The sequence below is a fragment of the Colobus angolensis genome, unplaced genomic scaffold (genome assembly GCF_000951035.1).
Source record: "Colobus angolensis palliatus isolate OR3802 unplaced genomic scaffold, Cang.pa_1.0 Scaffold1, whole genome shotgun sequence".
Lineage (NCBI taxonomy): Eukaryota > Metazoa > Chordata > Mammalia > Primates > Cercopithecidae > Colobus > Colobus angolensis.
The window spans coordinates 16,679,496-16,695,703 of record NW_012110918.1 but is presented as its reverse complement, the minus strand read 5'-3'; the positions used below and the strand labels follow the sequence as shown (position 1 = coordinate 16,695,703).

Here is a 16,208-nt window from a genome sequence, read left to right as displayed (position 1 = left end):
AACTTGTAACAGGGCACAGCTTGTTACACAGTCTTTGTTTCCTGAACACAGCAGCGCCTTGTCTTTTAAATAAGTGTTTCCACTGGAATTCAAATTCCATTGCTTTCTCTCTTTCTCTCTTTTCTTTCTCTCTCCCTCCTTCTCCCCCCCCTTTTTTTTTTTTTTGAGATAGGGTCTTTGTCACCCAGGCTGGAGTGCAGTGAGCGGTGTGATCATATCTCACCTCAAACTCCTGGGCTCAAGCAATCCTCCCGCCTCAGCTTCCACAGTAGCTAGGACTACAGGTGCGCACCACGTTATGCCTAATTTTTAAATTTTTTGTAGTGACGGGGTCTCACTATGTTGTCCAAGCTGGTCTTGAACCCCTGGGCTCAAGCAACTTTCCCGTCTCAGCCTACTAAATTGCTGGGGTTATAGGCATGAGTCACTGAGCCTGGGCACATTTATTTCTATATTTTTTATTAATCTATATCCAGAATTGAAGCCCCTGAAAGCCGAAGTGGAAGCTGTTGGGAGCTGAGCCTCGGCCCCACAGCATCAGACCTGGGGAAGGGGGTGGGGGCTGTGCAGCTCCACCAGGGAATGAGGGACGGGGGAGGGAGCATAGATCACAGCGGGAAGCAGCACAGATCGCCGGGCTGTTCTAAGCGCAGCTTCTCCATGCCATACCGCACTGGGTCTGGCTAGAACCAGTGTTCTGAAAGCAGGGAAATGAGGAGGGTGGAGATAAAAATGTCTTGGAGCTTCATAAACTTCCTATTCCTTTTTTGTTGAGACAGACTCTTGCTCTGTCACCAGGCTGGAGTGCAGTGGCACAATCTCAGCTCACTGCAACCTCCGCCTCCCAGGTTCAAGTGATTCTCCTGCCTCAGCCTCTCAAATAGCTGGGACTACAGGCACGCACCACCACGCCCAGCTAATTTTTGTATTTTTAGTAGAGACCGGGTTTCACCATGTTGGCCAGGATGGTCTCGATCTCTTGACCTTGTGATCCACCTGCCTCGGCCTCCCAAAGTGCTGGGATTACAGGCGTGAGCCACCGCGCCCGGCCAAACTTCCTATTGTTACTGCAGAAAGCGCCCACATCAGCGTTGCTCTGAAGTTGAGGGCTGCGTTTCACCCAGCACTTGGGAGAGCATATTAGGGTCCTGCTGTGTTCTTGTAGTTTCTCTCCCCAGGGAAAGAAAGCCTTCCACTCACCTTGCATTATTCATCACAAGAGGAATGTTCAGAAGCTTCGTGTCACTGAAAATAAACATCCAAAGGTCTCTTGCCCAGGGAGGAGTATCTGGCCTAGTCAGTAGCTCAAGGTTGCCGTCTCTGTCGATGAACGATGTCATGCTTGCCAGCAGAGGGGTGACAGCACCTTGGACCCGCTTCCAGAGGGTGTGCCTGCAGCACAGGAGAGAGACTGGCCACCACGGCTCAGAGGAACCATAATGGCGGTCGGCCATCTTTTGACATTGTGTTCCTTCTTAAGCATTAGCAAAATAACTAGTCTACTAATTACCACACTACAGCGATGGCACGAACTTGACATTTTCATCATTTTTAAGTCCTAGAAAACAGACTCATAAAAATGTCTAAGGTGAGAGGCAGAACTGGAATGGAACTTAATTCTACATCTAACCAACTGTCATTAGGTGACTGGAAGGGTGAAGTAGTGTTTGCTTTATTTTTATTTTTAAAACATGTATGTGAGACAGGGTCTCACTCTGTCACCCAGACTGCAGTGCAGTGGCACAATCATAGATCGTTGTAACCTTGAATACCTGGGCTCAAACGATCCTCCCATCTCAGCCGTGCAAGTAGACAGGGCCACCATGCCCAGCGCCACCACCTCCAGCTAATTTTTAATTTTATTTTTTGTTGGGATGGGGACTCACTATGTTGCCCTGACTGGCTGGTCTGAAACTCCTGGCCCAAGTAATCCTCCCATCTCAGGCTTCCAAAGTATTGGGATTACAGGTGTGAGCCACCACACCTATCTGCTTTATTTTTTGCAAGGCTGCATAATTTTTGTGTGTAACTATTTTTCAGAACAAGTCATCGAGGTTCTCTAAATAAATAAAATTATGATAATCCATTTGGGAAAAAAAAATTTTACAAATCTGATGTGGATAGACTATAATATAGATGAAGAGACCAAAATAAATTTGTCCCAGATCAAACTAAACAAGAAGGCACATGTTTATCTGGAACTAAGTATTTGTTCCTGTTGATGTTTTTGTACAATAGATCAGGGTGTCTGATAGACAGACAGGTGGATGGATAGATGGGCGGATGGACTGATGGGTGGATGGACAGGCAGGCGGATGGATGGATGAATGCACAGACAGGCAGACAGAAAATTGGTTAACTACAAGACATTGTGTTGTTATATATATTTTGTATATATTTACATGTAACAATAAAAACTCTTTCAAAATTCTTGTGTAAAGGATAAGAATTAAAAGGTGGCCGGGCACGGTGGGTGACATCTAATCCCAGCATGTTGGGAGGCCAAGGTGGGTGGGTCACCTGAGGTCAGGAGTTTGAGACCAGCCTAGCCAACATGGTGAAATCCCATCTCTACTAAAAATACAAAAATTACAGGCATGGTGGCAGGTGACTGTAATCCCAGCTACTCAGGAGGCTGAGGCAGGAGAATCACTTGAACCCGGAAGGCAGAAGTTGCAGTGAGCCAAGATCGCGACACTGCACTCCAGCCTGAGGGACAAGACTGAGACTCCATCTCAAAAAAACCCCACAAAGTAAATAATGTTGGGGGAAAATCAAAGCCTCTCTTTTGAAGAGAATAAAAAGAAATACTTATATTTTAAAAATATATAGTACACAGGAAACTGGCAATTTTAAAATGTCTACTGAGAAAACAAAGCATCCCAGTGACCAGAAGGAGAAAACGGCCAACTGGGAAAAGTCGCAGAACACAAAAGGCAGAAGGAAAACCCAAGCGCTGGGAGAGGCGGGAGCAGCTGAGCCTGGTTCCTGTATCTGGAGTCGCTGAGCCTGATTCTGCTGTATCTGGACAGGCGGGCAGAGTTCTGGACACAAAGGACTCTCAGGATTTGTGCTGTTTAATCCCAAGAGGACAAATGACTCTAGTCCCCCAGAACACAGGGGAGGTAAACTGAGGTAGTCAGGGCGCTGCTGGCCCTGGGGCAGCTGAGCTGAGGGTGCAGGTCTGGCCACCACTCAGCGGCTACGCAGGCCTCACGGTGACCACGGAATATGACGAAGCCAGACCTAGTGCTGCATGAACAGCGAGCTGGGAAGAGCAGACTGAGGAGGTTCAGTGACTCAGGACTGGTCCCGGGAAGTGGAGTCAGGGATTAAAAGCATCAACAGGCTGGGCGCTGTGGCTCACGCCTGTAATCCCAGCACTTTGGGAGGCTGAGGCGGGTGGGTCACCTGAGGTCAGGAGTTTGAGACCAGCCTGGCCAACATGGTGAAATCCCGCCTCTACTAAATATACCAAAATTAGCTGGGTGTGGTGGTGGGTGCCGGTAGTCTCAGCTACTCAGGAGGCTGAGGCAGAAGAATTGCCTGAACCCAGGAGGTGGAAGTTGCAGCGAGCTGAGATCACATCACTGCACTCCAGCCTGGGTGACAGAGTGAGACTCTGTCTCACAAAAAAAAAAAAAAAAAAGCATCAATAGAGTACACAAGGAGGAACCGAGGGAAATGAAAATATTTCTGATCTAAAATCCCTTCAGAAGGCGTGACAAGGAAAGAAACGAAAAGTAGAATCAGAAAATCTCTGGTCATAAGGAAGGCATACGTAAGCCCCCATTCCCATTCACCCCACTTCTTCCTCCCTAAGCCCCCATTCCTGTTCACCCCGCTTCTTCCTCACGTTCCCTCCTGCAGATCACACCTGGCCGTAGGCCCAAAGCGAACCCATCACTGGCGCAGAAGCTTGAACCTGGAAGGGACTCATGGAGAAGGTCCGCTGTCTTTCAGAGATGAGAAAGCTGGGCCCAAGTAACAAAGTCACTGGTTTCTTAGGCTGTCAGGCAGGAAGTGTGAGAGTCTGTCTCAGAGGCCCTCCGTCTGGGGCCCAGAGCACCCCCTCCTTCCTCCACAACACACGGCCACATCCAAGATAATCAAGGTTAGTCCCATGGGTGACAGAAAAATAACCGTGGCAGTGAATGGTGCTGCTGGGTCCTGGTTTTGCTGTTACAGCAGGACTGGGAAAATACCGCCTGTCCCCTGCCTGCTCTGCACATCATTTTAACTTCATAACTGAAAACAGCAGCCCTTTCTATGGTTAACAACATAAATGTTAGTAAATGTTCTACTCTAAGAACAGATACGCTTTTTAAAAGTTTTTAGCATGCAAAACTGTAAACAGAAAAGTAGAGGAAGAGTCCAGCACCTGCCATCTGGCCACTGTCCAGACCTACTGTGTGCTTCTTGGGGAAAAAAATTACAGCTTTGAATGGCTGAGAAGTTTAGAAAGAAACAGCGCAGTCCCCGTGGCTCGGATGGAGAGACGATGCCCGCAGGCAGGTCCCCATGCTGCCACCAGATTGGAGTCACTCCCTCCTTCCTTTAGTCACAGTACCTGAACGTGCCCGCCTCCTGGAGGGCGTCCTGGTTGCAGGCTTCTCTCGCCACCCACTCCAGAGTGTGCAACTGGCTCTCTTCTTGCGTCTTTAAAAGGACGTTGAGGCGCATCTTGGATACCCGCAAGAAAGAGGCTGTACAAAGGCGGAGACAGACGTTCGGCATGCCGCGGCTGGGCTGTTGGCTCTGGAGTGCTGCTGACCCACCCCCGCAGGAAGGGAAGTCCTTTGGCCAGGCCAATTCTAGAGCAAAATCTGAGAGATGCTCTTAGATTCCCACTGTGTCACTGCTTCTGCTGAGCCATGGAAACCTGAGAGGGTCCCCCAACACGCAGTGAAATGATGCCCACTCCTCAGGAAGAGCCCACGTTGGGGTAGGGGCAAGAGGGGCGGGGAGGCTCATACCGTGGCACGCGCTGTCCTCGTTTAAGAGGTCCAGGAGGAGCACCACCCTCCGCATATTGCGCGTGCAGCTCCCGTTCTGGTCTCTGAGCATGCCCACGGCGCTCTGCACACAGCTCCTCAGCAGCCTGGTGGTGTCCAGGATCGACACCTGTTGGTGGAGACGGTTAGGTCGCCCGTTTCTGCCACTTACACAGTGGGAAAAGAGGGTCTCGACGCAGCAAACAGCACAGGGCGGCGGTCCTCATGGACAAAGAAGGACGCCAACCCCCACCCCCACCAAACTGCGGGTGCAGATGCCCTTGACCCCCAGTAACCCCCAGTAACCAGCAACAAGACCGTCGCTGCGTGAGGAAAGTGGGGCGCCATCCTGACCCCCGTGCAGTGGTGGCGGCTCCTCCAGTTCCCAGTGCAGAAGCATAAAGAGGCAGCTCGGAAGCGTCACCAGCAGCACAAGGGGAGGTCCCAAGAATCAGAACTTACATCACTGCCTCCCAGTTCAGAGGTTTCCTTTTCCACCTTCTCAGAACTTTCTGTTTCCATGGCCTCCTCTGCCACCTCCCCTGACGTGCTGGCCTCCGTTTCCATCGCCTCCTCATGGCCGTCTTCCACCCGGTGTTCCAAGCCCACTGCAGTCGAAGCAAACGTGATTGCGTTACCGCTCAGAAAGTGGCATGGGGACCGGCAGCGGCGCCATCTGGGAGTCCGTGTGCTCAGGCTCCGAGTGCAGGCTTCCCTGGCACCCGCTCTGGTGATGGGTCCGCAGATGAGAAATCACGGTCATGAAGATCAGCCCCCAAGGCAGCCCCTGCCTTCCAGCCTGGGCTCTGGCGTGTTCTAGGCGCTCACTTCCATGGCTGGCCTGCTCACAGAGCTCTACCTCAGCCTGCGGTAAGCGCACCTGCTCGGCCCTGGTGCTCTATGATGAGCTACCAGTCAGTTCTGCACGTGTCCCCGAGTTCCTGCTGAGGGACGACACATGGTGGCCCTGCTCCTAGTGCCATGTGCACGCCATGCTCCACACCTACCATCTGCCCTTCCACCACCCGCTCCCCCAGAGGCTCCGCCTCATGACTCACACTCAGGCAAGTCTCTGGGCGCGAACAGCTGGCTGATGGTGACACTCTGCAGCCTGGTCATATCTGAAACCATGAGGGTGGATCTCCGGAGGTCATCGATGTGGACAGACTGCCACAGCCCTGTGAAGAGTGAAGCCACCCACAACCGTCTCGTGTCTTTCCCGGCTGCTGCTCAGCCCTAAGCAGGAACACTGCACACCTTGGCTTGTCATTACCTTGCTGCAAAATGAGTAACTGGCACCCTGAAGCCGAAACCCTGGAACGGGCCTGCACAGAAACCACCCGACCCTATATTATACAAGACCCGATGCTGCGCACATCAACAACTTCAACATAAACAGCAACGGGAAGACCTGCAATGGCAGGTGTGGGAAGCACGCGTGGATAAGGCCTGTGGTTCTTTCACCCGTGCATTGTTGTATTTGCTGTATCACAGTTAGTGAGGGGTGGGGGACACTGGCAAGGTCTGCCTTCCATTCTCCAGGAAATGATTCGAGTAAACTTCCTTTCCTGTTTCTGGAATACCAACTTTTCTATGTCATAAATAGCTGATGACCATTCCTTGGGGAAAAAGAGATCTGAAGATAGCCCGACGCCTGCCACTCTCCCTCCCCACCAAACAGGCGTATCGGTGAGTTCCTGACAGTGTACATCAGGAGTCAGGGGTCTCTGATCTGTGACCCGCATGCTAAGAGGTGAGGAGCTTGCCTACAGTCAGTCCAGGACAGGCTGCATGCAGCCTCCCGTCCCAGGATTCACATTTTCACAGTAATCAGTGGTAAGAAATCTAATTGCATCTGGAAAGAATCCTCTTGAAGTTAACAATAATATTCTAATTTCACACTTGTACAACGCAGAACCAAATGAGAAACAGTTCCAACATACTTAAATAAATACGCTCACTGGGCTGGGTGCGGTGCCTCATGCCGGTAATCCCGGCACTTTGGGAGGCTGAGGTGAGTGGATCACGAGGTCAACAGATCGAGACCATCTAGGTCAACATGGTGAATCCCCGTCACTACTAAAAATACAAAAATTAGCCGGGCGTGGTGGTGCACGCCTGTAATGCCAGCTACTTGGGAGGCTGAGGCAGGAGAATCGCTCGAACAGGGAGGTGGAGGTTGTAGTGGCTGGAGCCACTGCACTCCAGCCTGGCAACAGAGCAAGACTCCATCTCAAAAAATAAATAAATAAATTGACGATGTTCTGATCTCACCTCCATGGAAACCCACATAGGCTGTTCCTCTTCCCATCCGGGACAGTTTTGTGATGAAATAGACGAAGATACGGTCCTCGTTTTCTTGTATTTTGTTGATTTCATTTATAGCAGAATACCTATTTAAAGAGAGAAAAAAAGAATACCTATTTTAAAAACAAACACACACAAAAAAAACAAGCAAATAAACAAAGCAAAGCTGTGCAGCTGCAGAAGGCTTTGAGCTGTTGGTTCAGTCTCACAGCCACCCGTTCTGAGGAGTTTTACATAAACTTCAGACTCCTGTGATCGTGGTTTCTTCTCTCACAGGGGGATGAGAAATCTTCTCTTAGCAGGCTCGTTTTCTTCCCCGTTTCTGTGTCCTCTGCTTTGAAGTGGCATTCCTTTATTGACCAGAAACCCCATCTTGTGCTCCTCAATGGGCCTGCCCCAGTGCAACTAAGGGTGAGGCCAGCTGAACTGTCCATTCCTTCTTTTCTCTTAAGCCATGGGGGTCTTGCTGTGTTGCCCAGGCTGGTCTCAAACCCCTGGCCACACAAACGATCCTCCTGCCTGCCTCTGCTTCCCAAGTAGCTGGGATTACAGAAAACAGCCCCTGTACCCAGTGGGCCTTTCCATTTCAACAGAGTTCTGTGCGCAATGCCAGTCCCTTCAGATGACCAATGGCCAAAGCTAGTTTCTTGTTGAAATCTGAGCCACAAAATGAAATATGGCATCCAATGCTTCAAAAAGGTCCAGAAATCACTTTAAGTGATAAAGGCACAAAGTTAATTCTAAGAGCGTCAGACTTCCCCTACAAATACTATAAAAACATCCAATAAATAGGAATAAAAGCATTTACCTACTGTTATTTCCCTCGAACTTGAAATAAATTCAAATTGTATAATTCGAAATTAATGATGACTAAAACATGTCTACAAACACAGGCTTCAAAGGCGTCCTTTTATAGCTTGTTCACGCTCCATTATTTACACTTCTCGCATTTCACTTTTTTTGTGGGGAGGACAGGCTCTCGCTCTGGCCCCCAGGCTGGACTGCAGTGGTGGGATCCCAGTTCACTGCAGCCCTGACTTCCCAGGCTCAAGTGATCCTCCCACCTCAGCCTTTTGAGCAGCTGGGACTAGAGGTGCGCTGTGGAAGGCTGATTATTTTATTTTATTTTTTTAGTAATGAGGTCTTGCTGTGTTGCCCGGGCCCATTCCGCTAGTTTTGTAATGTTATTAGCCTTTTCGCTTTGTCTCTCTTCAGTTTCCCTAATCCCCACTTCAGGGAATAAGGCGGGGGAAGAATTGTTCTTATTTTTATTTCTATATTGATTACGATACTATACTGTTTTCAAGGAAGAAATGCTCTAGGACCTCCTACGTTTTGAGTTTTTTACATAGTTTCTGAGAAAAATACTAAAAACATACTTAGCTGAGGCAATGAGCTGGGCACTATGGATTCCATCTTCAAAATCTGTCTGAATAATGAGGATTTTACATTTGGCTGTATTCGTTAAACAGTTTCTGCAAGAAAAGGGAAGTTATTCAAGCGAGTTCTCTGTCTTAAAAAATGGATAACAAAATTCCCCCAAGTGATGAGAAACATAAAGGCTACAAAGAAACAGCGACCCAGGTGGGATTTTCTTCTGTAAGAACAGATAGTCCAGGGGAGAAAACCCAATGAATGTCTCCTAACGAGGTCCGAGGACAATGCTTTCGGAGGAGGATGTCAGGCCAAACACCACATTGCAGAAGATGACACAGATGAGAGGGACGCCGGGAGAAATTTAACAAGGATCCATTTCACAGTCACGTGACTGTGGCACTCATTAACCAGCGCTGGCACCACTGCCAGGCAGAAGCCACACAGCCACGGCTGGGGAGGGAAAGGGCAGGGAAGGCAGGGAACCTCACCGGACTTCTTTGAGGAATGAGAACTCCGTGTCAAACAGCTGCAGCCACAGGAGTGTGAGTTTCGAAGCGCTGCCTGTGACCTCCGATTCTAAAATGTCACAGTCGTGACTTGTTAGCAGCCTGGAGAAAGTGGTGATCTACAAAGTTAGGAAATGCAAATTACTTGCCAGAATTCAAGGAAAGGTTGCAAGTCTGCTGCTAGGTTTAGACAGATTCCAGAAACTTGCAGATGTTCAGCGCAGTGCAGTTGCCACACAACGGCACAGAATCCAAACCCAAAGGAGTTTCCCAAAACAAGGCAGCACTGGGGCCGGGAGGCCCTACAGGGCCAAAGGCTTTGGAGAGACGACCCCACCCTGCCCTGAGGGTGCCTTCTTCTCCTCCCCAGAGGCCCGTGCCTCTGCCTGCTTGGTCCCTACTTGAGATTCTCATGATCCCTAATTAGGGCTCAGCACAAATGCCATTTCCTGTTATAATCCGACTTCATACTTTCAGATGGAGTTCGTGGTTGGTACCGCCCCCTTCCCCCAGATGTCAGCAATTCTCCTGCCCCACAGGTCACTCCCCCATCGCAGTGCAAGCCGAAAAGTTCCTCAAGATCTGCTGCTCTAGCCCAGAAATCCCTGCCTCCCAGCCCAGCCTCACCACTGAGCTCAGATTCCTACGTCCAACTGCACGATGCATCAAAACCTGTCCCCGGCGGACGTCATCACTGGCCCCCCAAAACCTGCTGTCCGTTCCTGGGTTATCTGTCATGATGCAGCAATGTCCACTCATCTAAGAATGAGTCCGGGGAGCCGCCGTGGACCCCTCCGCCCCCCACACCCTCGCTGGGTGGTAGTGTTGGCCCTGCCAGATGGCCTCCTAAGTACCTCTCGGTTCCATCTGCTCCTCTCCTTTGTACCGTTCCAGCAGCCTCCCCACTGGCCTGTCTTTTCCACAACAGCCTTTCATCAGACTCCCTTCACCCAGCTAGGGAGACACACGTGCCTCCAGCGCCCGCTCCGTAGGGCTGAGATGCGGCTCCGCAGGGCCACTGAGGCCCTCCAGCAGTTCTCTCTGACTGCACCGCATCGCCCCATCTCAGCACTCACAGCCTGGAACCCTAAGCGCTGTCAGCGGCCCCGCCCACAGAAGGCCCTCAGCCTACAGTGCCTTCCCCGCCATTCTTCCCCATCAGCGAGGGGCCTCTCCTAGGGAACATCTCATCTGAGCTGGTATCCTGGTCTGCAGTGCTCCCTGCTGCCTCTAAGCACAGCATTTATCATATGATATTGATGGCATCTGATCATGTACTGGTCTCTCCACACTCCCTAATGCTAACAAAGGACAAGAGTTGCAGAGTCATCTCTGCATCCCCAGTGCCCTCGGCCCGGTCCTGGCACATGGTACTTCATTTGTTGGTGTGAACGTCATGCTGTTACCAACATTCCTTGCTGTTACCAGCATGGCGCACTGCACAGACCCAGGCACTCAGCACCTGGTTAACTGGACCTACATAGATACTTGGCTCTCCCCACACTTACCACGGAGGAGAGCCCAGCGTCTCAGCATCTGCCTGCAGGATCCCTAGCCACTGCCGGGGGAGGAATCTTGAATCCTGACGCTAGGGATTTACGACTCTTGGGTGACAGAGGATAGGGTACGAGTGCAGAAAGACAATCACCTCTGTGAAGATGGCGTGGCGCTCCAGGTCTGTCACGTGCAGGTGCGTCTGAAGGAAATCTGCAAAGGAGTTGTGCCTCTGTTTGTAGAAGTACTCCTGCGACAGCGACTTGGCTGGGAACGAGGAGGCGCTCAGCCGGACCACGGCATCGGGCGTAGCGCAGTTCAGCAGGATCAGTCTGGCCTCCTCAGACACCTTCTGGTAAAGTTCCTCCGTCAAGGCCTCTCTATGACCCTGCCTCTGTGTGACCTGCAGCACCACAGAGGCGCAGGCGTCCGAGTGGTAGCCGATGAAGACGTCAGAGGGGCTGTATTTGTGCCTGTTCAGGAAATGCTCTGCTTTGACGTCGATAAACTTCTCCACCCACGCACGGAGCTCCTTCACGACGCTCTTCTGCCATTTCTCCAGCACCGTGTTGATGTCCAGATAGTGCTTCTCCAGCCGGTTAATGAGGGGGATGGGAAAGTGTTTGTACACGATGTCTTTCTCTTCGATGACGATCAGGCGGAAGTTGGGGTGAACCCGACATTTGACGCGGTGGGTCCCCAGACCGAGGTCCACGTACTTCTGGCCACCGAGGTGGACGTAGTACTGGTTGAGGGCGTCGTAGAGGCTCTCGTAGAGGTTCTGCAGGTTGAGGAGCACCACCATCTTGCCTGTTTCCATGCAGATCTTCACACGATTGATGTTTCTGCAGATCTGGGTGTACTCCTGGTCCTTGGGGAAACCAGAACCAAAAATGATCTCTGGCTGCTGGTCCTCCTTGAAGAACGTCTGCTGCAGGATCTGCAGTGCCACGTAGTTTTTGGTCAGCAAGAGTAAGTAGCGGGACTCAGCATCTTCCAGCTGTCCACCCGGCACCTTCTGAGAAGGCCCAAAGATGTTCTGTTTGATCAGCTGCAGGGGACTGACTTCCTCTGAGCACTTGGCCTCAGGCAAATTGGCCAGAAAGATGTCTAAAGCGTGGATGTCATCCTTGCCACTGAAGTTCCTAAGGACAGCCTGTGCAATGTCTTGCGGGGAAGGCTTTCTATTTGAAGCCTTCGCTGCAGCAAAGACCATTTTGATGAGGCTGTAGTAGTCACGAAGCCCAAAGAATTCCTTGTCCTGGTTCTCACACACCGTTTCGTAGGCTTTGGCAAAGGACGCAAAGTACCCTTGGACTCGGTCCTGGACGAGGCTGTCTGAGGAGCAGATGCCCTTGGCGCTGTCTATGAGCTCTCGCTTGTTGGGGCTGCCACGTGACACGAAAATGCCCCGGTTCATCTTGGCAGGGTCAAGGGCCCAGTTGGAGATGCCCACAAAGCCAACCTTTTTGTGGGGGGCGGGATCGTCTTCAATGCATCCGTCTTCCAGCAGCGGGTGGAGAGTCTTCAGGGGCATTTTGGGTGAGTCTTCCGCCAGCCCCACCTCATCTAACACCACCACGGAGACATACTGCTGCAGGTCCTTCCCCTGCTGAAAGCGGGCACACTGCCGGAAGGTGCCAATGATGCCCTGTGGGGTGGAGTGCGGGCTGCACTGGAAGGACACCAGGTGGACCTGCTTCAGGCTGCGGAAGAGATCCGAGTAGGCGGCCGGGCCCTGCATGGCGTCGGCCACGATGGTCTTGGCGAGGGACTTGGAGCTGCCAGGCTTCCCCACCAGGAAGAGGGGAATCTTCAGCTCGATGCAGATGACCATCATGAAGACGTTCTCCTTCAAGGCCAAGTTCTTGGCGATGGTTTTCCTCAGAGGTACGCCGTCCAGAAAAAGATCCTGTGCCCGCGTTATTTCATCCAGAAGCAGCCTGCTGTTGTCATACGGTTTTGGAAAGAACCTGGCGATGGCTTCCCGATATGAGTCTTTCTTTTCTAAAGAGGCGTGGTAACACACCCCGATGGCCAGCATCAACGACCAGAGGACGGGATCTCTCTCAAGGTGATTTTTGCTGACGCTGGACTTGGAGAGAAAGGAATTCAGCTGCGCTAAGAGCATCGCGCTGTGCTCATGGAACCATCTGAAAACTTTCACACAGCGCTCCACGTCCCTGAGGCTGACAAAGCCACACTCATCTTCTCTTTTCCTCATGAAACCCTGAGAGGCACAGAGGACTTCTGTGATCACGCGAGTCCTGTTTTCATCTAGGCTGATGGAGTCAACCAGTCTCTGGACAATCTGCTGGATGTAGAGCTTTTCAGCAGTGTCACTCAGTTGTCCAAAGTCCCACACCAGAGGAATCAGGCTCGGGGGCAGAGCGTGGACTCGGTACACCAGCTGCCTCAGAGGAATGGAGCCCAGCTTGTCGGCCGTCTCCTCCGCACTCACCCTGTAGCCCAAACCAGCTGACTCCAAACGGCAGATCATCTCCTCAGAGTGCTTCCGGTACGGGTTGCAGGCGGCTATAATATGCAGGCCAGAGTCCTCAGCCAGGGGCTGGCCGTCCACCGTACAATCACACAGGACTTCTTTGATACAGCTTATAGCTTCCGTCGTGTTGGCTTCATCAAAAAACAAGATGGTGTCCAGCTGATGTTGGTCCTTATTGGCGAAGGCCACATTTTCAGCCTCCCTGACTCTGGAGTAGATCATGTCTGCGGTTGTTCCTCCGTGCACCTTGACCAGCTTTATGGTGTCAGCATCGGCACCAGCACGCCGCAGGTCGCTAAGGAATTTAATAAGCCTGGTTTTGCCACAGCCAGTTTCTCCCATGATGATAACCGGGATCCCACACCGGAACCGCATCTCAATAGCAAGGATCTTAAGCATGTTGTCTGTCGTGAGCTCATACGTTTTGTCCGGGTCAATGACCCGGTGGATCCCTAAGGTCAGGCAGAGCCAATCAAGTTTCTCGAGTCTGGGCAGTTTATCAAAGTCGACATTGAAGGGCACCCTCTGGAGCAGCAGCCCCTCATACAGGTCCATGGTCATGACGTCTCTCTTGATGACCTTCCTAGTCAAGTGATTGATGGCGTCGACACTGCCCTTGCTGTTGGGCTGCAGATAGAAGCCGATGAACGTCATGGTGGTGTGGTCGTCATTGAAGAAAACGTATGGGTGGGGCTCCGACTCCCACCTCTTCCGGAGAGAGAAGGGTGCTAGATCTTCTTCCTTAACCCCATCCATGGTGACCATGTGCTTCCCCGGGCTTTGGTCAGAGGTGTGGAGTGTTGGTGTGGCAAAATCTCTTGCCATAAAGATCATGAAGGTCACCACAAAGTTCTTGAAGCCTCTCAGTGTGTCGCCAATAAAACTTGGATTGCAGAAGAGAGAGGCCTCACAATCTCTGAGCTGATAATTCAGGAACCGCGCAAAGTTCCGAAGCTCTGACCAGGATGGGTTTATTACCCCGCAGTAAATCAGGAAATGCTGGAGGCATTCCTCCCGGGTGCCTTCGACCGAGCCTTCTTGATACTTAAACATGTCTAGGTCTTGGTTTTGATGGAATCGTCTTAAATATTGGTAAGGTCTTTGGAAAGTTTCGCTGCAGAACTCCCACTTATCCATCCCAGGCTCTGTGTCACTCCTCCAGGGACTCAGCTCCATGTCTATCACCTCTTTGGGAGGCCTGCAGGTGACTTTTGGGAAGATGTCAAGAAAACTGAACTGGGGGACACGTGTACGCTGGAAAGGAGAGACATGAATGAAATGGTTACAAGAAAACTTTCTAAGAAATGCTTTTGTGTCTCAACCTTCCACATTATCTATATTGGATGGACCTTTATGAAAAATGCACTGAAAATACGTAGTTTTCTGTATACTGTTTTTCTACACAGAATATCTTCCGCACATTAAGTAAGGCATTGTTGTGGGAGCTGCATTCTGAGCCAGGAAATCACTTTCTAGCCCAACTTCCTAAAACTAAGTTTCTCCACTAAGCATACACGTATATGTAGGGGAGTGAACATAAAACTCTCTTTTGCTAAGACATTTTTACGACAAACGTCTCCTTCCCATCTTCGCTGGCATTAGGAAAGATGACTTCTTTCAGCAGATGGATTTACCACATTCAGAGCGCAGCTGGGATTCAGACTGGGCATACAGCATGAAGCTTGAATTGAATAGACAAATTGAAGACACTGCTAATTAATAAAAGAGTACTTTTTTCCCAGACATGATTAAAACGTGAGTTTAAAGATAGGCTTTTCTTTACTAACACCGCACTCAGCTGCACTTCGTAAGGTAAAGCTGTGGAGTCACCTAAACACATCGCTACACTTCAGTAAGACCAGAAGGAACCCAGGACCCCCAACACCAGGTGAAAATGCCCCACATTACAGACCAGCTTTGAAGACCTCCTCGACGGCACTGACGTCCTCCTTTCCAGGATTTCAATGATATACAAATGGCAGGGGTTCCGAAGCCACATTTTCCCGTTTATATCCATTAAGTATTGTAAAATGAGGAGCTTGAAAAGAAACACCCAAATTCCAGTCTGCACCTAAGGACAGAACAGCACAAGGTGTAAACACACGACACGATGGCGAGTTCTCCCAACTCCAAGGACCCCCCTAGTTTTGCTCTTTGTCACGATGATCTTGATGGTCGACATCAACAGTTCAGCCAGCAACGGCCCACGTCTCCGAGGGCAGCCCCGTAAGATCCTATACTGCATTTCCCTGTACCCTTTCTATGTTTAGACACACAAACACGCCGTTTTACAACTGGCTTCAGGATTCAGAACAGCCATATGCAGCCTAGGAGCAGCAGTGTGTCCCATGAAGCCTGTGTGTGCAGTGGGCTCTACGTCTAGGTTTGTGTAAGCGCACACCATGACGCTCACACAGGAGGAAATTGCCTGACAACACACTTCTCAGAGTGTGTTCCCGCTGCTGAGCTTCATAGGACTGTGTGTGGAAACGAGGAATTCTGTACATGGGGAGGAGTCACGCAGGGACGTGGGGACCACGTCTTTACTGATGTGGCCATCAGCTGACGCTGGAGGGCACTTACTGAGGAGGTCACGTCCAAATGAAAGAGCATGGGGACCTTCTGATATTGCGTGTCCAGGAAGGGCAGCAGGGCACCCAGGACTTGGCTCTCATCCACCTGAGGGTCGATCAGTCGAATCGTTTTCAGAGGCACCTTTTCCCTGTCTAACTGCGTCTTTAGCTTGTCGTGCAACCTCTTCACGTAAAGAGACTTTCCTGTAACATTAAAGTATAGAAATTAGGGCTGGGCGCGGTGGCTCACACCTGTAACCTGGCACTTTGGGAGGCTGAGGCAGGGGACTCACTTGAGGTCAGGAGTTCGAAACCAGCCTGGCCAACATAGTGAAATCCCGTCCCTACTAAAAAAGCAAAAAAAAAAATTAGCCAGGTGTGGTGGCGGGCACCTGTAATCCCAGCTACTCAGGAGGCTGAGGCAGGAGAATAGCTTGAACCCAGGAGGCAGAGG

General features: G+C 50.9%; 1 protein-coding gene across 1 annotated transcript in view; it reads right to left on the bottom strand.

Annotated features, from left to right (window-relative positions):
- RNF213 (ring finger protein 213) overlaps window positions 1–16,208 on the bottom strand; it is a 148,406-nt gene that overhangs the window by 34,981 nt on the left and 97,217 nt on the right. Inside the window, exons 24-34 of the mRNA XM_011933207.1 lie at window positions 15,765–15,958; window positions 15,094–15,252; window positions 10,833–14,435; window positions 9,167–9,303; window positions 8,681–8,776; window positions 7,269–7,387; window positions 6,053–6,172; window positions 5,457–5,602; window positions 4,977–5,124; window positions 4,571–4,706; window positions 1,201–1,392 (exon numbers count right to left, since the gene is read on the bottom strand). Of these exons, the coding sequence (XP_011788597.1) occupies window positions 1,201–1,392; window positions 4,571–4,706; window positions 4,977–5,124; window positions 5,457–5,602; window positions 6,053–6,172; window positions 7,269–7,387; window positions 8,681–8,776; window positions 9,167–9,303; window positions 10,833–14,435; window positions 15,094–15,252; window positions 15,765–15,958 (5,050 nt within the window). The remainder of the gene's footprint in view (window positions 1–1,200; window positions 1,393–4,570; window positions 4,707–4,976; window positions 5,125–5,456; window positions 5,603–6,052; window positions 6,173–7,268; window positions 7,388–8,680; window positions 8,777–9,166; window positions 9,304–10,832; window positions 14,436–15,093; window positions 15,253–15,764; window positions 15,959–16,208) is intronic.